Source organism: Bos indicus, chromosome 5 (assembly GCF_029378745.1).
Source record: "Bos indicus isolate NIAB-ARS_2022 breed Sahiwal x Tharparkar chromosome 5, NIAB-ARS_B.indTharparkar_mat_pri_1.0, whole genome shotgun sequence".
NCBI lineage: Eukaryota > Metazoa > Chordata > Mammalia > Artiodactyla > Bovidae > Bos > Bos indicus.
Genome location: NC_091764.1, coordinates 30,161,477 through 30,182,756, shown reverse-complemented (window position 1 = coordinate 30,182,756; position 21,280 = coordinate 30,161,477). Strand labels below are relative to the sequence as shown.

General features: G+C 55.2%; 1 protein-coding gene across 4 annotated transcripts in view; it reads right to left on the bottom strand.

Moving 5' to 3' along the window:
* Window positions 1-4,298: 4,298 nt before the first annotated feature.
* The window catches only part of NCKAP5L (NCK associated protein 5 like), a 51,563-nt gene continuing 34,581 nt past the window's right edge, over window positions 4,299-21,280 (bottom strand). For 2 of the 4 annotated variants that reach the window (XM_070789149.1, XM_019960623.2), the window contains exons 2-13: window positions 17,707-17,768; window positions 16,250-16,378; window positions 15,488-15,556; window positions 15,340-15,378; window positions 14,497-14,616; window positions 11,575-11,688; window positions 7,837-10,463; window positions 6,736-6,895; window positions 6,397-6,478; window positions 5,775-6,083; window positions 5,554-5,696; window positions 4,299-5,244 (exon numbers count right to left, since the gene is read on the bottom strand). In XM_070789149.1, the coding sequence (XP_070645250.1) occupies window positions 5,032-5,244; window positions 5,554-5,696; window positions 5,775-6,083; window positions 6,397-6,478; window positions 6,736-6,895; window positions 7,837-10,463; window positions 11,575-11,688; window positions 14,497-14,616; window positions 15,340-15,378; window positions 15,488-15,556; window positions 16,250-16,372 (3,999 nt within the window). In that variant the 5' untranslated portion in view covers window positions 16,373-16,378; window positions 17,707-17,768 and the 3' untranslated portion in view covers window positions 4,299-5,031. Of the gene's footprint in view, window positions 5,245-5,553; window positions 5,697-5,774; window positions 6,084-6,396; window positions 6,479-6,735; window positions 6,896-7,836; window positions 10,464-11,574; window positions 11,689-14,496; window positions 14,617-15,339; window positions 15,379-15,487; window positions 15,557-16,249; window positions 16,409-17,706; window positions 17,769-21,280 lie in introns of all 4 variants that reach the window. The other 2 variants (XM_070789148.1, XM_019960622.2) reach the window with 1 other exon arrangement.

The following is a 21,280-nucleotide window of genomic DNA, read 5'->3' as shown; positions in this document are numbered from 1 at the left end:
ACTCCAGTACTCTTGCCTGGAGGATCCCATGGACAGAGGAGCCTGGGAGGCTGCAGTCCATAGGGTCGCTGAGGGTTGGACACGACTGAGCGACTTCACTTTCACTTTTCACTTTCATGCATTGGAGAAGGAAATGGCAACCCACTCCAGTGTTCTTGCTTGGAGAATCCCAGGGACAGGAAAGCCTGGTGGGCTGCCGTCTATGGGGTCACACAGAGTCGGACATGACTGAAGTGACTTAGCAATAGCAAAGTTTGATAATACACAGTGTGGAAGATAGCCCACTTACACATGGTTGGTGAAGTGTGATTTGTTAATATCTATAAAAAGTTTTTCATTAAGCATATTTTATAATGCAGCAATTCCATTTATAGGAATTTATCTTACGGAAAAATGCAAGTGGCCAAGGACACATATACAATGTTCACTGCAGCATTGCTTGTCATGGCAAAACATGTAAATATCACACATCCATCCAATGGGAGAGCGTGTATAATAATGGAGAATCATGATCTTTGGAAAGATCTCTAAGATATAATAGTAAGTACTAAAAGAAGCAGATCAGCAATTATGGAATAATCTCATTGTCTAGTAAAAGGTCAACATAAATATATTGTCTCTGTGTAGTGTGCATTTAAAGAGTGATTTGAGGGAGCTGTCCCTTAGAGTGATTTGAGAGGCTGTGGTTGGCTTGAAGCCCTCAGAATGTCTACTGAAAGAGCACAATTTAAAAAAAAAAAGTGATTTGAGAGGAATTCTAATCAACTTGGGTTATATCTGGGCAGTGAGACTGGAACTTGGAATATGAGATTATTCTTCTTCCTTACATGATATTCTATTCAATTTTGACTTTCTAAATTTATTTTTATTTTTTTGGCTGTACCCTATGGCATGCAGGATCTTAGTTCCCTGACCAGGGGTCGAACCCACACCCCCTGCAGTGGAAACCAGAGTCTTAACCACTGGATTGCCAGGGAAGTCCTTAATTATTTTTAAAAACCATGAACATGCACTTAAAAAAATATGTTATTAGGCTGTAGCGGATCTTAGTTGTGGCGTGCGGGATCTTGCGTTGAGGCACTGCAGGCTCGGTAGTTGAGATGCGTGGTCTTAGTTGCTTCGCAGCATGTGGGGTCTTAGTTCCTTGACCAGGGATCAAACCCATGTCCCCTGCATTGGAAGGTGGATTCTTAGCCACTGGACCTCCAGAGAAGTCCTGAACATGCACTTTTCTAATTTGTATGTCTTTAATGATTAAAAAAAGGTTTTTAAAAAGGTTTTCCTTACCTCAAGATCATAGAAATACTCACCTATATTTAAATTCATGTCTTTAAAAAATACTTATATGCTTGAATTAACTCACTCAGGACTATAGAATGGGGTTACATACCTAGAATTTGTTGCAGAGAATGGTTGTTTCTTTTTAAATTTTTTTGGGGGGTAAGGAAAACAAAACATACTATTTGAGACTCAAATATGTCTAGAAAATCTAGACAAGGGTAGAGAAGAAAATAAAAACCATTGGCAACTCACAGAAAATCTCAGTTAACATTTTGGGACACTTTTTACAAGAAGCAGGGTGCCCAGAAAGGTGGAATCTGGAGTCTTTTCATAGCTTTTTGTTGATGCCATTTATGGGGGACAAGAGGAGTTTGGTGGTTTGGGCTTCTTTTCTTTGGGAAATCCAGCAGAAAGGGTCATATACAATGGTAAAGCAAGTGTTTACCCATTGTTCGTGGAGAAAACAGTGAGGTCGCCTTAATCCTGCAAGCAGATGTTACAAACTCAGATATGAAGTATTCTGCCATGGTGAGGATCAAGTGGTCTTTTAGATAAATCTTTTCTTCAAGGGCAAAGAGAAACTGGTTACCTGGAAGGGTCTCGAACTCAGCTGTGTGTCCCTTGCCACAGAATTACTTCAGATGGAATATTCTGTCTGTGTGGAGGGCATACACAGTCATGTGGGCCACAGATGGCTTGTCTGGGCCCAGCACCCTTTAGCAGCACACTGGGGGACTTAGGAATGAGGAGCTGCCTGGTAGGGAAGGGCTGGCTCCAGGTACTAGCTGTGGCTGATGCTGCTCTGTCCTGGCGAGACAGTGGGCTTTTTCTCAAGTGGCCCACAGTGTCCCCTGGCCCAAGAGGTCACCTAGCACGTGGAAACACTGCAGGACAGAGCCTGGCGGCGGAATGAGCAGAGTCTGGTGACAGAAACCTGCATGGACCCTTGATCTCGGCTTGTTGGAGGTAGAGTCCAGAATTAAACCCACCATGCCAAATTCCTTCTCAGAAAGGAAATAGGATAAATATCCTGTAGGTGAACAATTCTAACAAGGAAATGAGGTAATCCATCAGGTTCACACAGAGAAAAGGGCTTAAGAAACCAAGAAATAAAAAGTTAGAGAAGGATGTAGACTTCTCCAAGCCTGCCTGGCAAGAGGTAGAGATCAACAGCTTGGTAATAACATCCTTAAGCCCATAAAGCAGAAGGGAGAGTGGGATGGATACCTGGAAGTAGGAGACAGAAATAAGAAAATGCGATCCTGACATTTGAAGAAAATAAAGACATCTGACTTGATGCTTCTCTAAGTCGTTTTAACCTCCTCAGCAATGACATCCACTAAGGGAAACAGGAGGCAGAACAGCCAGATTGGGAGATGGTGGGAAAAGCAGAAAGCTAAGGGGAAAGCTAGTCTGGACCAACTTTCCAATCTTCCATAGATAAGGAAAACCAAGGCCCGGAGACAAGATGTAACATTCCCCACAGACCCGGACTCAAGGGCTAAGACCCTTGACTCTCAGCTTAGTGCTCTCCAGCCCTGTCCATCAGGAGTGATCCAGGGCTAAAAATGGAGGAGGGGATTAGAGTCCTGACAGAAGAAAGCAAAGTTACACACCAAAAAGGGATCACTCCTGCCAAGACCCATCACTTCTCAGCTTTGGAAAACTACTGAATGGTCTGTTTTTGGACAGGCCATGCAGCATTCAGGGTTTTACTTCCCTGACCAAGGACTGAAACTGTGCCCCCACAGAGTCTTAACCACTGGACCACCAGGGAATTCATCTACTCAAATATTTTTGAGCCTCAATAACTTCACCTGTGAAATGAATCAGGAGGCTGGCAATATGGTAGGTATTTAACAGGGAGTTCTTTCACTGCTCTCTGGACCATTTACAGCTGAAGAGACACTGCTGGGAGGAGTTAGTATAAAGAGAGGCACGGACATCCTTCGTCCCTCCCAGCCTTCCTCGGGCTGGTCAGAGCACATGGCAGCATCCAGTGGTATAACTGAGTTGTGAATTGGCCCAGCACTGCTCCCTGTTCAGGCACTCCTGACCTTGGCTTGGCAAGCCTGAAGTGCCAACACAGACCGTGTATTCACTGCACAGCCCCCTACCCCCGTGATGAACTGTCCAGAGTCCCAGCCACAAGGCCAGGGCTGTGGAGCATGCACAATGTCCAGGCGGCCTACAGATGGCATGGGGAGGCAGTGAGTGTTGACTATGGCAGGTGGGTGCTCTGAGCAAGTCAGCCCACACCTTGCAACCTGGGCTAGAAGAAGGCCTTCCTGAGGCCCAACTTGGCTGGTCAGTGTGAGATGGGCTGGGGCCACCTTCAGGTCCAACTCTATGCTCAATAGGAAATCCGAGGGCTGGAGGGCCACAACCACCCCCTGGCCTTCTCACATCCCATGGAGAGTCTGAAATAACTCCTAGAAGCCTAGACCCTTCCACACAGCCTCATTCCTGGCCTTCCCATCTTAAAGTAAGAATTTGAGAGCCAGGAGAACTTCTGGTTGAAATCTGAGGGCGAAATAGGGGCAAGAAGATGGGCAAGCCCAAAGGCTGAGGTGTGACTAGAAGGTGGCAAGTCAGAAACCCAGTCGTGCCTCCCTTTATGACAACAGGCAGCTGTGGACACTTAACTCTGTTTACCCCTGGACTCCTGAAGCTTACAGTTTATATACCCTCCCAACCTGGTATGTCCAGGGTTTGAGTGCATGTCCACAGCCACCATCTCCACCTCCCTTTCTGAGGGGCAGCACAGCCTTCCTCCTGACCAAGCCCTGGGCCAGGGGAATTTCCCCACTGCCAGGTACCATTCCAGGTCTAAACAGATCCCCCAGCCTTAGTTACATTCTAGGGTGACTCAAGTCAGCAGCCCTGGTAAACTGAACTGCCTCACAAGAGCTCCTGGAGCAGAGCCCTGGAGTCCTGCACTCTGGTGCCCACGAGGTCTCTACTGGCCTGTCCATCCCTGAGTCCTCCCATAGAACAAGCTGAGTCTGGGGCGGGAGTGGGGGGGTCCTCCACGTTTTATTAGGGATAGGGCAGAAGCAGAGGCTGGAAGCAGAGCAACCGCGTTTTTAACAACAGATAAATTAACCGCAGTGTGGGAATGGGGGTGGGTGGGGGCTGGGTCAGACGCTTTTATATATATATATATATATATATATATATATATATATATATATATATATATATAAAAACAACCAACAAAAAAAGACAGACAAGTGGGCCCCAAAGATATGGGGCAGGAGAGGGCAGCACCATCCAGACAGCGGGGAGGACCAGGGCAGACAGAGAAGGCAACGTGACCCCTCGCCCCTAAACTCCACCAGCACGGGGCTGCTGAGGCAGGGGAGCCGCCAGGGTGGGCGGAGATGGCACGACCGGTGGGCAGGAAGCCCAGCACCACAAGATGGCTCAGCCTGAAGCGGGAGTGGGGGCCGGGACACAGCGGCCTTGAACCCCCCAGTCCCTCAGAGGAAGAGCCGTACTCTGGGTGAGAGAAAGGACCAAGGGTGGGGTCTCTCCCTGAGCTGAGAGTAGTCATCTCCTCCACAGCAGCGGCGGCGGCGGCGGGCAGTGGGCTGTGCCAGGAACCCCCTTCACCTTCTGGTTCATCTGCCTCCTTGGTTCCTTCAGGGCGGGGCCCCCGGGGGCGGGGCTTGAGGAGAGCAGTCCAATCCGAGGTCTCCGCCTCCAGCGCGGGGCGTAACTGCCGCTGCCACTCAGCCTTGACTCCCCTCAGCCCTGACTCCCGCAAGAGGACAGCGAGTCGTAGAGCGAGTCGCTGAGAGACTCAGAGGTCTCCAGCCCCGGGGGTCCCCCGCTGGCCACTCTCCCTTCCTCGCCCACGTCCGATGTGCTGGGGGTGCGGCTGCACCCAAATGCCGGGCCCTGGGGCGCAGGGGCAGGGCGGGTGGGCTCCAGGCTCCGCTTTCCATCCACGGGGAGGGCCTGGGGAAGGAGGGCAGGCTCGGGAGCAGGTACCTCTCACTTCTCACCTCCTAAGAGGCTCTGCCCACCTGAGCCAGGCGCTGCAGAGGACGGAAACTGGAGGCGCGACTGAGCCAGTCCTACCAAGGTTCCGGAAGGGAGAGAAACCCTTTCCCCAAGACGGGTGTGAAAAGGCAGGGGTTGGGCTGTCCAGACGGGCATCCAAAGGGCTGACGGCTCAGTCCTCCTCCCGGACAGGGCGGTACCTCACCCCTCGTCATTCCCCGCTGCCCTCCAGTGCTGTTCCCTTTCCCCTTCCGCCATGCTCACCATGGGGGTCCTGGGCAGCCCCTCCAGTTGTCGGGGTGGGCATAAGAAAGGGTCAGAGGAACCGCCGGCTGCCCTGGCATTGGGGAAGGTCCAGTTCTTGGCCAGCTGGACTGGAGGGGGTGGGCCTGGGTCTTCGCAGGGATCTGTCCGGGGACAAGGGGAAGGTGGGTGGTGGGCGGAGCTCCCAGAAAGACCCACCCTACCCCTGCCCAGGCACTCACCGTCTGGACAGGTCTGATGGCCCCGGTGGCCTGGGGCAGCGGTGAGCAGGGCAGGGAAGGCCGGCATGCTGGGGTGCCTCCCGCTCACCAGCAGCTCCTCTATGCCAGGCACCTCACGCTCCAGTGTGTGGGCACGGCGGGGGACTTTGGTAAGGGGTGGGGGCCGAGCTGGGGGCACCCCTGGTGGGGGCTCCAGCCGTGGTGGCTTGGTCTTCGGAAGATTCTTGCTGGGGGTCCCACTGCTGCCATGGTCTGGGGGCGGGAAGGTCCCAATGCCACTGTCCAGGGTTCGAGTCAAAGAGCCACAGGCTGGGGAGGGGAAGGGAGGTGATGTGAGGCTCAGGTGGCTCAGCCCCTCTGCCTTCTTCTGGCTTCCTGCCCCAGCCCAGGCTCCACCCTTGGACACCCTTCTAGCTCTACAGGCTCAGTTGTCCCTGCCTGCCCTGCCCCATCTCCCCTAGTCTTGGGGAAGAGGACAGGGCAGGTACCCTAAGTGACAGGGAGATATTCCTGTGTAGTCCCAGTGCCCTTTGGGGCTTGGCACCTGCTGTGGTGACAGGAAGGAATAAAGTGAGCAAGAGGTGAGGGGCAGGTCCCAGCCTTGGCCCTTGACCCTGCTGACCTGTGAAGTGTGAGGTGGTCACTGGCTCCGCCAGACTGTCCTCGGAGGGCATCTCTTCTCGCCTCCCTGGCTCGATGCTTGGCTGTATGGGGTACAGAAGACTTCAGAGCCCCTTCTTCCTCCATGCCAATGCCCTCCATCAGGACCCCTGGAGTATGGATCTAAGAGTCCTGGCAACCTGCTAGCCCTCAGAAAGCCCTCTCCCCTCCCCATTCTCCTTGGAAACCAGAAATACATCCAGCAGCCTTCTGGCCCCAGGGAAGGGTAGCCCTCCAGGTCAGAGATCTGGCAGGGCCACAAAGCCAGGGCCTCCACCCAGCCCCCACCCCAGGAACTTACCTTCCCAGGTTTTCCACAGCCCTGGAGAGGGCCCACCAGGCCATTTCGGGGCCCACAGGCGGGCCAGGGGTTCTTGGGGTCAGAGGACACTGGCTGGAAATCGCCATACTCAGGTTTGGGTTCCCGCCAGCTCTTGGGGGGCAGTTCCTTGCCATCCACCCTAGGGGCAGGCAGTGCACATGGAAGTGAGGGAGCCCCAGGCCCACCCACACATTCTGGCCTCACTTCCTCCAGTGGGGCTGGGTCTAGAGAGGTACCTACTGCCCCCTGCTCCTGGGGAAGAGGACATATGCCTGTTGGCTTTCTGCATCAACTCTCCTGACACCAGGAATAGGCCAAGACCCCAGGGGAGACCCCAGGGGAAACCCCAGAGGACCAGCAGGGGCAGGAGTGATGGGAGAACATCTCCATAGCTACCTAGGGTCAAGCCTACAGACCTTTCTGATCATGTCCCCCAGTAGGAACAAACATGGTCACACCCTGGTCCACATGTAACACACCCTGCCTACTCTAGCTGGCCCTGCGTGTACTTGCTGTCCAAAGCACACTCTGCCTGCAGCCAGATTCCTGCAGACATTCTGCCTTACCTGGCCCAGACAGAGCAACCCCCTCTCTAAACCACATCTCCCTTTGCTGAGTCTGTGGCAAGTGCCAAAAGGCAAAGGGATGGAGCCCTCCTTGTTCTACAGGATATAAAACCCTGGAGGGAGAAGACCTGCATTAGCCCATGGCTAGGTACTAGCAGTCTTAACTACCCTGGACCCCAGACAGGCTGCCTCACCTGACTCGAGGCGATTCAGGGAAACGTTGACTGGTAACTCTTCTCAAAGGAGAAACCGAGTCTCAGCAAGCCAAATGTCAGACAGCCAGGGAAGAAGGGAGCTGGGGCACAAATCCCTAGCTCCTTGTTTGAGGTCCTGACCCCTCCTCTGGGCAGGGCCATTAACCTCCAGAAGATTTGGTGCCATGTCATCTGACCTCCTACACTCTTTGACCTCTGGGAAGCCTGTTCCCAGGAAAGGCAGCCCCCAAACCCAGAGTGCCTGTGGAGAGCAAAGTGCCCCCAACTACTAGCCTCTGCCAGCCAGTCCCAGCTCTCACCTGTTGAGAAGCTGCTGCATGAAGGTGTCTGCACCCTGGTACATGCCAACCAGCTGGCCCTGCCCCTGCCCCAGGCCTGCACTGGTCCCTGGTGCTGGGCCCCCGGGCCGAGGCCGGGCCCTGCTGCTCAGGTAGGCCTTTTCCTCCTCCAGGGCCCGGCGCAGGTCTTCCGCCTTAGCCATCAGCTTGGAGATGTTGAGACTCTCAGCCTCCAGCTTCCGGGCTTCCACCTTGACCTCCTTCCGGAGCGGGGAGCCCCCGGCCCCTTCCTTGCCCTTGGTGGTCTCTGTGCGGCGGTTTAACGCTGGCAACTTGCTCTTCTTAAGGCCAAACCAGCTGGCGATGCTGCTGGTGTTCCGATGCTTGGCCTCGGTGCCGGGGGCCCGCTCCTGGCCCTGGAGCCGCAGCATGTTCTCCTCGATGCCCTTCATCACCTTCTCCTCAATGGCTGAGTGTGGAGCCCGCCCCTCAGGGCCTGGGCCTGGGTCCGCAGCGCCAGGTGCTGGGGACATGGGCTGGGCCACGGTGCCACCACAGTCTGCCCAGGGTGGGCCCTTCCCCTTGTCAGGTTTGGGGGGCTCCTTGGTGGCTGGTGGGACCACAGGTCGGGGCACCACCTTGGTGGGTGACTTTGAAGGCAGCTTGGTTGGGCTGCTGTGGGGGCTCTTATTGGGCTTGCCAAGGCTGGGGGCTGAGGTTGGCACTTTGGCAGGGGTGCGGGGTACCTGGGGGCACAGGGCCCCTGCCAGCCGGCTCTTGGCCAGCTCCACTTTGGTGAGGCAGCTCCTTGGTGAGAGAGGCTCCAGGTCCACCCGGGCCCCCATGGAGTGGGAAGAGTAGACTCGGGCCCCGGGGTCCCCCAGGAGCCCAGATTCCTGTTGCTTCAGGCTGCTTGTGCCTAAGGCCACTGCCCCTCGCAGGGCCCCCTTGGCTTCTGGCTGCTCAGGGGGCCTGGAAGCAGGGGGTGCTGTGTCTCCAGTGCTCTCCCCTGACTTCCCTGCTCCCCGGGCCTTCTCAGTGCCAGGTTTGACAGGCACCCCATTCTTTTCTGGGCCCTGAGACCCCTCAGGGCCAGTCTTCAGTTTTCCCAGGGCTGCCAGTCTGTCCCGCAGAGGCGTGTAGCCAGGATCCCCAGGTCGCCGTCCTGCCCCCTGGCTGGGCTTCTTGGACGAGCTGCCTGGGCCCCTGCGGCCAGGATGGGGAGACTCGGAGCCTGCCTTGTCCGAACTCTTCTCCTGGGTGCCCTCATAGGGGCAGGATTCTGGGTGGCAAGGGCTGGAGGGGATGCCAGGGCTTCTGAGGACCTCAGGGACCCGTGGCACCTCCAGAGTTAGTTGTGGGTAGGTGGGCACCTGCAGAGGAGATGGAGGTGGCTCTGGGGAAGGCCCCCTAAAGGTGTTCCGGGAAAGGTCCAGAATGTTCTCGTAGCAAGGAGACACTGTGGGTCCTGGGGAAAGTGTAGCGGACAAGGCTGGCTGGGGAGGTCTGAGCTGTGCAGAGTCAGGGGTCATGGAGCAGGGTGAAGGGCTGGTGGGCAGGCCCTGTGCCCCCTCTGGGGACAGCTCTCCTCCGCCCAGACCCCTGCGGGCCAGCAGTGGGGAGGGGCTACCGTCTGAGCCACTGTTCCGACAGGGTATTCGGGAATTCCGGGGGAGCTGGGGGCTAAGCTGGGGACCTCCTGGGCTGGGGACCTTCTCTGAGGCTGGAGGCAGCTTTAGAAATTTGAGACCTCTGGCTGGAGAGGGCAGAAGGGGTCCTTGGGCTTCCCCAGGAGAAGGGGGGCCAATTTGGAGCTTGCTTTTCACCTGAGATGAAGAGTGGGGGTGGCCAGGCCGTGAGCCCAGGGGGGTGTCCCCTGCACCCATAAACATGCTGAGGAAGGGGAGGGACCCCTGGCCCTCTGAGGTAGCACCAAAGCCTGGCCTGTTGGCCTCTGGGGTACCCCCAACCCAAGCTGACTTGGGGAGGCCTTTGGACTTGGACAGTTGTGGGGGCCCCTGGTCTGGGGAGGATGGCTGCCTGGGACCCGGGTGGTCCCCGCTGAGTGGGCAAGCAGCCCCGGCCAAAAAGGCCTGTAGGTAAGACTCTGTGTCTTCAAGGAGCTGGCCCAGGTTCAACTGCTTGCGGGCCAGGGCCCCTAGCAGGGTGTCCGGGCTGGGGGCCTCATTGGGGTCACCGGCCTCATCAGAAGAGGAGGAGGAGCTACTGCCTGGTGCACAGGGCGGCCCAGAACCAGTGCCCTGGGCCTGTGGGGAGCCCCTGCCAGGGCCCCAGGGCCGCCCAGCACCCTCCTCCTCCCCTGGAGCCCCTAAGAAGCGCTCCCAGTGCAGCAGGCCTCCCAGGCTGCCAGGACCTAGTAGCAGGTAGGGGGCCCAGGGAGAGGGTTCAGGCTGAGGCGGGCCACACAGCTCGCCATTGATGGGCTCTGGGGAGCCAGGACCCTCGCCTGGAGGCTGCCAGGGGGTAGCAGGTGAGCACAGAAGCAAGGGGTCCGTCTCTTCCAGGGCTCTCAGCACCTCCAGAATCTGCGCTTTCTTTTGAAGGAATGGGGAGAGGGCATCCAGCGCTGGGGGTGGGGTGGCTGGGGGTCCTGGGCCTCCTGACCGCAGCTGCTGCTCCCAACACACCTTGGGGGAGAAATGGCATGAGGAGGAAACCATGAGCAGGCCTGGGACCCGAGCTGGCATAACTGAGCATGTCAGCTGGCGTAACTGAGCTGGCATAACCTGAGCTGGCCGGGTTTGTCTGTGTCCCCAAAAGGAACTGATGGCTTCTGGAATGTGCTGGAAAGTTTCCTCAAGAGTTTGAGTTCTGGTTACCCCAGCTGTCCTTCCCGGCACACTTAGGGGGCACCTACCTTCCTTCCTGGTTATCCCAGCACTACTTCCTACAACTATGAGTCAGGAAGGCTGACCATCTATACCCCTGATATCTCTATTTGCCCCAGGGGAGGGAGACCCATCCATTTTTTCAGGTTTTGGAAAGAACACAGACTCAAGAAGGGGATATGATGTGGCCAAGTCCTCAGTCAGTCGCTACAGGCAAGCCCAGGCCTTCTCAGGTCAAACAGCTGTCCTACTGAGCTGATCCCCGTGGAGAAGCAGACGCAACGACTCCCCTGTGAGCCTTTTCCTGCTTCTCCCTGGCCCCTTCTCAGGCCTGGTCCAGTCTGGTACAGTGGTTAACTACCTGGGCTCCTGGGCCAGACTGTGCGGGTTCAAGACCCAGGTCTATTGCTTAACTAGTTATAAGACTTTTAGCAAGTCATTTAATCTCTAAGCTTCACTGTATCATCTGTAAAATAAGATGGTGATTGTGTTTAAATCTCATAAAATAAGATAAATGGAACCAGATCAACAAAAGAATGAATGAATTGGACTTGGATAAATAAATACGTGTAGGATTATAAATGTATGCCAAAAATTACCAAAAAAGAAAAAGATAAATGAGATCCAGGTGTCCGGCACAGTGCCTGGCTCAAAGGAAGAGCTCAGAAGTGTAAACTGTTGAGTCTGACTGCAGTATTAACATGTTTACTCACAAGGCCAGCGGTTAGGGGCAGGGATCTGTTTTTCTTGGTACGAGGCTGACCGCTGAGGGCTCACACCCAGCCTGGATGAGAATCTGTGTGCCCGGAAGCAGTCCTTCCCCTGAGACTTGTTAGGAAACAGTCGTGGAGCACCAGCTGACGAGCCCAGTGCCAGCGGAGCCACAGACCACGAAGCCCAGCCCTCCTACCTCTCTCTGCCCAGCACAGCGCCCCAGAGGCAGCGGGGTGGCCGGTCCCTCGGCGGAGCTCAGGGAGGGCGAGGCCGGTGGCTCTGAAGGCGGCTGGAGTGGGGCAAGTGGGATCTACAGGGGAGAGGCGAGGTTAGCACAGGTGCTGTCAGCCCAGGGCCCTGTGCCCTCAGGGAGCTACGGCTTCCCATCCAGGGGCAGCGGAGCATCCTTCCCTGCTCCTTCAGTGACGTCTCCTGGCCCAAGGTAAGGCTTTCACCACTTGGGTCAGAGGTACCTTGGGAGACCCCGGCACAGGCAGACTGAAGAAACGCAAGCTCAGGTGGCGGGGTGGGGAGGTGGGACCGGGCAGGGGCCTCTGGAGAAAGAAGGGTGCCCGGGGGCCACAGGGCAGTGGCAGGCCTAGCCTGGCTGTCCACTGAGCCTCCAAGATCCTCTGCTTTTCTGTGGAGCCTCCTCCCTGAGTACAGAGAAGGTGAGCCTCAGGGCCCATTTCTTTTCTGACCACCTGTGGCCCAGCCTCCACAGGAATGGCTCAGACTAACGGAAGCGGCGTTGTTTACTGGGTCCTGGAATAGAGATGGTGGCAGTTACTACTTCCATCTCCCCTGAATGGCCTCTGCTCGGAGGATTACCAAAGTTGGATTTAATCACAGATCACTTGTCTCTTGGGCACCTTGATGAGACACAAGTCAGCTTCAACTCTCCCCTGTCTCTTGCACTCCACAGCTGGTAAGTCCTGTCTTTGTGGTATCTCTGCCTCCCCTCCGGCCGAGCCATCTGCAGCGGCTCCTTTGGCACACCATCCTCACATCTCTGGCCTGAAAGCTGCTCAGCATTTCAGTCTCGCTCACCTGACCACGTGGCTTTCCAGTCTTTTTTGTCTAAAGCATCTCTGTGCTCACAGCTTCCTCTGCCAGCCTCCACTGACATGTCTGAACTCTTCGGTCGGCATTATAGCCAGATCTACCGGTTCTTCCCTGACACCATCCCCAGCTTTGTCTCACTTGCTCTGTATACAACCTTTGCTCAAGTCCGGCTGAACAGCTCTCTGCTCCCTAGGATCCCCTGCTCTGTTCCTCCCACAGGGCACCCCTTCTCCCAGACCCCTTCTGTACTCTTTAAAATCTCCTGTCCATCAGGAATTCCCTGGTGGTCCATGGTTAGGACTCTGCTTTCACTGCTGAGGGTGTGGGTTCAACCCCTGGTCAGGGAACTAAAATCCCTGTGCAGTCAAAAAATAAAAATAAGAATAAAACAAAACTAGAATAAAAAAGTAAACATCTCCCATCATCAGGGTGCAGTCACGTCCTCAGGGCACTCTCTTTAGCCCATCTCTGATGGCCTCTCCCCCTCCCTGGGCTTTTGGTCAGCACTGTCACCCTCTGCAGCCCTGCCTTAGTGTCCAAAAGCCCCAGCTCCCTCAAATTCCATGTGTGTTGGCAAAGGCACTGCTTACAGTAAGAGCTTAATTAACATTCGTTCAATGGAGCTTCCATCCTAGCAAAGCACAACTTGGAAATAACATTAATAATGATAACTAGCTGCTAATCATTGACTACTACAGGTCAAGCACTAGATATTATCTCATTTCATCCTCATGACAGCCTGCAATATAGGTATTTTTATCCCCATTTATAAAGGAAAAAAACCTACGATTTGTATGGTTAAATAATCTACCCAAGGTCACACAGCTAAGAATTAGCTAAGTTAGGGACCCAACCCAAGTTTATCTGAGGCCAAGGTTCGTGCTCTTTCCATTATGTCATGTTACTTCTGGGGAAGATAAATCTATGGTCCCAAACCCCAAAATTCATTAAAAAATCTCCAACTCGAATCCCAGAATTCATTTACTAAAAAACAAACGATTTCAGGATGATCTACGCCTGTTATCATCAGTCACTGAGAAGAGTGTGGACAGGGCGAGCTTGGCTGGTGTGATCTGGCCTCCAGGTCAGCCCATGGCAGGGCCAGGACAGGACAAAGGAAGCTGCAGAGTCACTGCAGCTCAGTCACCCGTGTCTGCACCGGCCTGGGGAGACACAGGCTTCATCTGCCAGGGGTCAGGCTTCCCAGGGAGCTGAGGGCATCCTGCTCAGGGTTTGGGGGGGGGCAATGGCCACCTGGTTTGTATCCCAGACATATAAATTTAGACACAAACACACATAAGGTGTTTCTCTTCCTGGCAAGTCAGGGTGGGTTGGGGGTGTGCTGGCTGACCTCAGAACCCACCATGAACCTTGGGTACATGGAGCTGCTCCTGATTCCCCACAGGCACACCACATCCTTGGGGCTTCCAAACAGAGTGGACCCCATGTTACATGTTAACTGAGCCCAGGGTTCACTACCACTAGCCTCTTGCTTCTCCTGGGATAAGGCAGGTGTCAGGGCTGGAAGCAGGGATGAGTGTCTGTGGCCAAGACTGGGTTAGCGGGTGGGCAGATGCAGCAGGTGTGCGCAGAGTCACCCGGGTGAAGGGCCTTCCCTAACCTCTCCATGACACCAAGCACTGGGTGCCTTACACCCGGCCCCACCCCTGCCCCTGGCCAAGAAGAGGAAAGGCAGTGGCCAAAGGGGCCTCGTGGGAGCTAGCTTGAAATGACTGCATTTTCAGCATCCACCCATCTCTCTACTCAGGGCGAAGGAAGCAAGGACTTTCTCTGTCAACAAAAAGGGACACCAACTGGCTGGGTGGGCAGCACTGGGGAGGTAGGGGACAGCCAAGTGTAAGGGGTCTTAGGAAGCTTCCCTTCACCTAAGGCTCAGATCTATCAGGCGAGGTGGGCCTGCCCTGGAAGGCCACAGTGCCCAGAATGGAGGCCAGTGGCTGACAACCTGCTTCTGAGGTGATGACAACGACAGGGCTGGTTGGGAGGTCTGAGGCTGAGAGGTGAGGAAGGAGGGGGAATCACGTGTGCCCACCTGAGGGAGGGAGCCCGCTGTCAGCTGGAGCTTCTGCTGAAACAGGGCGCTCAGCATCTGGTTCTGCCTTTCCAGGTCAAACACCCTCTTCTTCAGCTTGATGCACTCCTCTCGCAGGTCCTGCCACCCCCAGGAGGCGGAAGAAGGGCAAGGTGGTGGGGAGAGGGAGAGTGGCATGAGCACAGTCGCTTCATCAGAGCAGTGGGCACTCCTGCTGGGCATGCGCTTCTCTTGCAACCTCCTATGAAGGAGCTGAGCCTGCCTATATTTATGGCTCTCGCATCTTCTGGGGATGGTAAATTTTCTAAAGTTTACCACTCCTGGTCGGAAGTAATTTCATTCCCTTTGGCAGCTTTCTCATCTCTGGAGCCAATCCTCTGCCTCTTAGAAACCACACATCAAAGAAGGGCTCAGGTAAGGCAGGGGAAGACTTGGGGGTCAGAGTAGCCCACATGTCAAGAAATTACCCCCAGTACTTGAGTCAATATTTAGATGTCACTTTATGGTCACAACATCAACATTGCTATCAGGGCTATAATGATCTGGAGAAACTAGCTGGGGCCTGGATAATGGAAGGATTCGAGCCCAAATCAAAGTTACTATCGCTTGGAGACCCGGCCTTACCTAGCGTGGCCCCGGCTCCAGGTCAAAGAGTATGGATTGTCCAAGATAGAGAAAGGGGACTCTGCTGGAGAGCCAAGAGGCCATTTCCACCTTCCTCGATCCCGTAGCTGAGCAGGCTCAGGGGTCCCCAGGAAGGACCTCCCCTGCTGTGCCCAGGGCCTCCTCCCAGGGCATCTGGGCTCAGGTCAGGGGGTATGAATGTCTCCTGTGGCCTTTTACCTTTTGGTTCAGCAGTGCCTGCACCACGTGGTTGGCAACCTGGGGAGAGAAAGGCAGAGCTGAGGAAAAGCTGTCAGATGACTGAGTCTCTGCCTGGAGCCTGGAGCCGACAAGCTATGCTTCCCACAGGCGGTATCAGTCCACCCACCTCGTCCAGACAGCGCTCGTAGGTCTCCCGCTGATTTTCGTTGGCTTGGGCGAGTGCTGAGTTCTCTGCCTGCAGGGAGGAGGAGGAAGGTAAATGGGAGGCTAAGCAATCATTCTTCCCAGGGCAGGTTCCTCTTGGAAAGGAGAGGCAAGGAGTCCAGTAGCTCTCTCCCTGCCCCAGCTCTTGGCTCCGGGGTGCTTCTGTCAGGGGCGAGCACATAGAGACCCAGGGCATCCAGAAGGCAGAGCTGAGATGCCTGGTCCTTTGTTACCCCGACTTCAGTCCATGAGGCTGGAGGGGCTGGGGAGATACAGTGGCCAGGAGGACCAAGGTGGGAGGTGCTAAACGTTACCCTTATTTCCCTGGGGAGAAGGCAGAGGAGGCTGGAGGGAGGAGGGCAGGGTCTAGGAACGTGGTAAGTAGCCTAGTTCATGGATCCGTGCCCTGGTCCCTCAATGCCTGAGACTTTTCCTTCTATGGCCTCTGTGGCCACCCCTTTCCTACAGCCAGGGCACAAAAGTCAGGTAAAGAAGGGAGATATCTGGGGGTTAGTACAGCCCCAGCCTTGTGCACGCCTCTTGTCCTGAGCTGGCATGAAGGCTGGAGAGCTAAGAGTAAGGAAAGGGCGTCTCAGAGCGGCTCTGCTAAAGAAACGTTTCAGCTCTGCTTCAGCCTGGAAAAGCAGGCTGAGAGGAAGGTTGCCCTGCACCTCCAAAACCACCCAAGCTCGCAGGGCTCTGGCCAGCCTGCCCCGTGCCCCACCTCCAGCTCCCGCAGCCGGTGCAGGAGTTCCTGGCAGGTACCCGGCTCCGTGCTGCCATCACCACCTTCTCCTGGGTTCAGGTTTCCAGGGCTCCCGGCCGACTGGTCCATGGCCTCTGACATCAGGCCCTGGGGATAAGTGAGAGAAGCCCCAGCAGGCTACTCCAGGGCACAGGGAGGTGAGTGGAGGAGGAGGAGGACAGAGACAGAACTTGTCAGTATTCCCGGAGTTGGCATCCGTGTGACCCCTGTGCCTTGGACACTGTAACAACTCGGGGTGAGGCTCAGATTCCTGCTCATGGGACAGACACATAGACATGCCCTTCCATCTCAAGAACAGAGACCATTGTTTTTATAAACCCTTATGACTGCCCTTGCCCTCTTACAGATTACACAGACACTGGCCAGGAGCCAAGAAACCTGAATTCTCCGCTGAGGTTGGTCTCAAACTGACACTCTGTATCTTCCTGGCAGAGCGGGAGGTGGCCTGCAAGCCTCCAAGCCCCCGTGCTCTGGGCAAGGCCCCAGCAGACCAGCCTCTGTGAGCGCTGGGCCCTCTGCAGGGGTCTCTTGATACCCATCCCCCTTCCACTTTCCCAGCTCCTTCCTGGTGGCTTCCCTGGTAGTTCAGATGGTAAAGCGTCTGTCTGCCTGCAATGCGGGGTTCGATCCCTGGGTTGGGAAGATCCCCTGGAGAAGGAAATGGCAATCCACTCTAGTATTCTTGCCTAGAAAATCCCATAGATGGAGGAGCCTGGTAGGCTACAGTCCATGTGGTTGCAAAGAGTCGGACACAACTGAGCGACTTCACTTTCACTTTCACTCATTTTCCAGGGCCCCCACTCCAAGGCTGAGTCAGGTACTCCTCCAGCTCGGCTCTGTAAGTGTCCCCCCAGACTGTCAACTCTGCGAGGGCAGGGACACTGTCTTCATTTCATTGACTAGATACCCTATGTGATACCTGGTGTGGAAGAGACCAACTGATGGCTGAACAGACTAGTCTGTTCATTGCCTGAACACAACAGAGCCAGGTTTCTGACCTGTATCACATTATGTGATCCCTGCTCCCACCCTACTCCAAACTGCTGCCATAGTGACTGGCTTTCCTCAACTAGTCTTCATCTTCCATTTGAGTTTTAATTTTTCAGGTAGAGCAAAGTACTCCTTTCCTTCCTCTGAACAAATACTGTTGCAATTTCCAATAGATGGGAAACCCATCCTAATGCAGAAGGGTAGGGGTCCCCAGTCTACACCAACTGCTTGCCTCCCTGACCCTCTGAAGCTCCCACAAAAGGGGCTTAGGTCTTTTGGACCAAGGAAGAGGAGCCCTCAGCAGCTCACCTACCAGGCATCTGAATGCTTTTTCCTCCCTCCCCTGTGGGGCAGAGGCTGCCTTGCCCAACCCAGCCCTCCTCCAGTCCCCACCACAAGCACACCCAAGTTCCAAAGCCCCTCACCTGTCTCTGCCTCCTCACCCAGGCTGGCACACTCACGCACGCAGCCAGAATGGTCACCTTGCCTGTGGAGACAGAGGGAGACAAGGTCAGCCGTGCATTTATTGGCTTCCTACTGCCTGGCATCCTGGACAAGAGGGATAAACAAGCCAGAGAAAATCCTGCCCGTATGAAGCTGCCATTCTACTGGGACCAGCAGGTAATACCAGAGATAAACCAATGAACCAACATCAGGTCCTGAGAAGGCGCTGAAGGTGACAGCGAGGCAGAGACCTACCTGCGTGAAGGGGCAGATGAAATCCCGGAATGGGAAAAGCTTTCCAGGCAGAGGAAAGAGCCAGTGCAAATGGCCCCAGCTCTCAGCCAGAGGGGAACGAACAGCAACCCAGCATACGCCGTCTTCTTTCATTCTCACGACCACAGAGGGGGTCAAGTGCTATTATCGACACGTATTTGAGATGAGGAAACCGAGGCAAAGGAAGCTACACCTGCATCCTCGGAGTGTATCCTGCGCGCTGGCATGTTCCCGTGTCGCAGATCACATCTGATTCTCCTTTCGACCTCGTAAGGAGGGTGACGGGGGGAGGTGCCAGCCTGCTCTGAAGCAGGCTCCAGAGACAAAGGATGCTGCCCACACCATATGGCTGGTTCACAGAGCACAGTGGGCAGGCCTGGGCCCCCTTCCTGTGCAGCCTCTTTGTACATCCTTGTCCTCTGTGCTCCGTGCACTTAGTCTCAGCGTTCCCGGAGCTTTGCAGTCAGACAGACCTGGGTTAGAAGCTGACTCAGCAAAAGCAGTTTCCTCACCCCTAACATGGGGTAAGAATACCTAGTCCACAGGGCTGTTGGAGCAGGAAGTGAGATAATGTATGTAGAGAGTCTTGTACGGACTCTGATAAATGAAGGCTTTTCACTCTAGCACTTCACCTGTAAGCAGACCCTAAGTCCCAGGTCCCTCTCCCTGGGGGTCTTTAAAGGAGGAGCTCCTGAAGATCTGAAGTGTTGCCCCTCTGCCCTGCCCATAGGGGCTTCCTCCTCTCCGACCCCTTCCCTGGCAGCCCTCCAGCCCTCACTCTCTTCCACCTGATACTCTAGAAAGAAAGGGAGAGAAGAGGAAAAGGCTTCTTTCTGGGTGGGGGTGGAGTGGGGAGGGAGGAAAAACAAGCATGTGCACAACAATGGGAAGGGGGCTTCTGAAAGCTAGAGAAAAAGGAAAAACTGTGCAATGCTTATTTTTGACACTCCACCACAATCTAAAGTCCTTTGTTATTTTAACATCATAAAAATGTATTGAGTTATAACTTTGTTTGCTCATAACATTATCACACTTGCTATATTTAGAAATGGACAGACCTCAAAAGAAATGAAAAAAATTCAGGAAAAAGCCTCCTTCCCACATACACAAACAGGGGTTAAAACCAAAACAGGCCTCGGAGGACCAGTTCCAGCCCACCGCGCGTCACTTATCCCCAGGCCACCATCCTCTTGCCAGGTGGGGGCTCCCCCTGCTCTAGGAGAGGCCTGTCCCCACAGGTCACCAGCGTCCCCCTGACCTCCTCATCACTTACATTCCCAGTGGACACCTCTAGAAATAGAGGGGCATGGGCAGGGAAGGGAGTGCTTGGGAGGGTGAGAAAAAAACAGAAGGATGAAGGAGGGGAGTGGGATGAACAGGGCTGTGTCCGGAGGCCACAAAAGGGAAAGATAAAGTGGTAGAAACCTCCAGTCTTTGTTTTCTTCACACAACCACAGAAACCAAACTAAGGGTGAAGGTGGTTTAGGAGGGTATCTTTTGCTAAAATAAATAAGCGAATGAATGAAAAGGCATCCAGGTCAGGCATGAGGCCTGTGTATGTGTTGAGGAGGGTGGGAACCCAACACGCCAACCAAGCCAACCACTACCACCCTTGGATCTGAGCCCCCGGGAATCCCAAGGCAGGGCGGCCTGAGTCCCACTGTGACCTGGGGAGACCCTCCAAGGGACAAGCCACCGGAGTGCAACAGCTCGTCAAGGGTGTCAGCGTCCGGGTCCGAGCAGGGCCTGGGAGAGGCTCCAGACACGTCGGCTGAAGGCGGGCTGTGACTCAGCCCCACTTTGGGGAGAAGTTCTCTGCCCTCAGCCCAAGTGGTCTGGCCAGCTCCGGACGCTGGGCTTTCTGTGTGTCTGCATGGCCACAAGATGAAGGCAGGAAGCTGTCAGCCCAGATTGTTGAGTCACTCGGAAGAGGCCTGCATTTAAACTTGGCGCTGGGGAGGTGCATGCTGTAAGTCTGGGCTCAAGATCTCTAGACTGAAAACTTCTTGCATCTTTAGCCTCCTCTGGGGAAAATTACGATCCAGAGCGATAATACCACCTCTAGCTCCCAAACTGAGCCCAATTAGGAATTTGGCCCTTCAGAGTCTAAGGTTTTGACCCAAATCTCTTGAGGAAAAAAACAAAACCAAAAAGCAATCAATCCAGGTCAGTTCCCCAGTGGCTGTCCCTGCAGGGTCAAGGGGGTCCCCTCCCCAGGGCCAAGTACCCTCGTCCACCCTCAGGCCCCACAACTGCTACTCACAGCTTCTGTGCTCAGCCCCACCTGGAGCCCAGGAAAACCCCTGGCCTGGGTTTTTCGGGATGGCCCTGCTTTCAAGCATTCCTCTGGGGGGTCCCACAACATATCCCGGGTGTCCGATGTGGGTCTGGAACACAGGACACTGGCCCAGCTGGGTAGAGATGGAGCTGCAGTGGGTGGGAGCTTGAACTTGAATGGGGAGGCTCTCCCGCCAGAACTGCCAACGGGCAACCCCGCCCTCCACAAAGGCCTGATTCAGAGGGAGGTGACCTCAGTGCTGAGGGGAGGGAGGGAGAGGAAGAGGAGGGCCTCTCTGGCCCTCCTTCAGAGGAGACAGCGAAGGGGGATCAGCTGCTCAGGGGTTTCTCTGGGTAACCTAGGGAAGGGGCAGGTGCAGCCCAATGACTGAGTGAACCTGGGTGGTCGCTCATCTCTTCAGCCTGGTCAGGCATGTTGGGCAATCCCGCAAAAAAGACTGTCCTGACCTTTCAGGCAGCCAGATCAAGGAGGGGGAGCCCGCAGCTCCCAACCCCTCTCCAGCCAGAGCACAGGCAAGAAGACCCCTCTGTAATATCAGAGTCCAGGCTTGGGAGGAAGGGGCCAGAGAGATGGCAGTGAGCCGGTCCTCTAGACTCCCTCACCCTGGCCCTTAGCCAAGGCCTCTGGGCCCTGATGAGCCCCTCAATGACCAGCTGTTTCCCCCTAGAGTCCTCTAGGGAAAAAGAGCCAGGGGCCGGGGCTGGGGGAGGGGTGGGCAGCTGTGGGAAGGCAGAGATGGAGTTGGCTTTACTAACAGAATTGTCCGTGTAATCCAAGCGTTTCCCCCTCTGTTCCCCCCCCCATCCCCCAGCTGCTTTCTGGAATCCCCGTCACACCCAGGAGTCTACTTGTAAACAGCAACTTCTTCACCCACAGCAACACTCCTTTCCAGACAAGATCTGCCCTGGGCTGAGGGTAGGGGAAAAAAAAACAAAACGAGGACTGAGGCCCCGGGCATTCCTGGTCTGAGAGTGGCTCCTTCC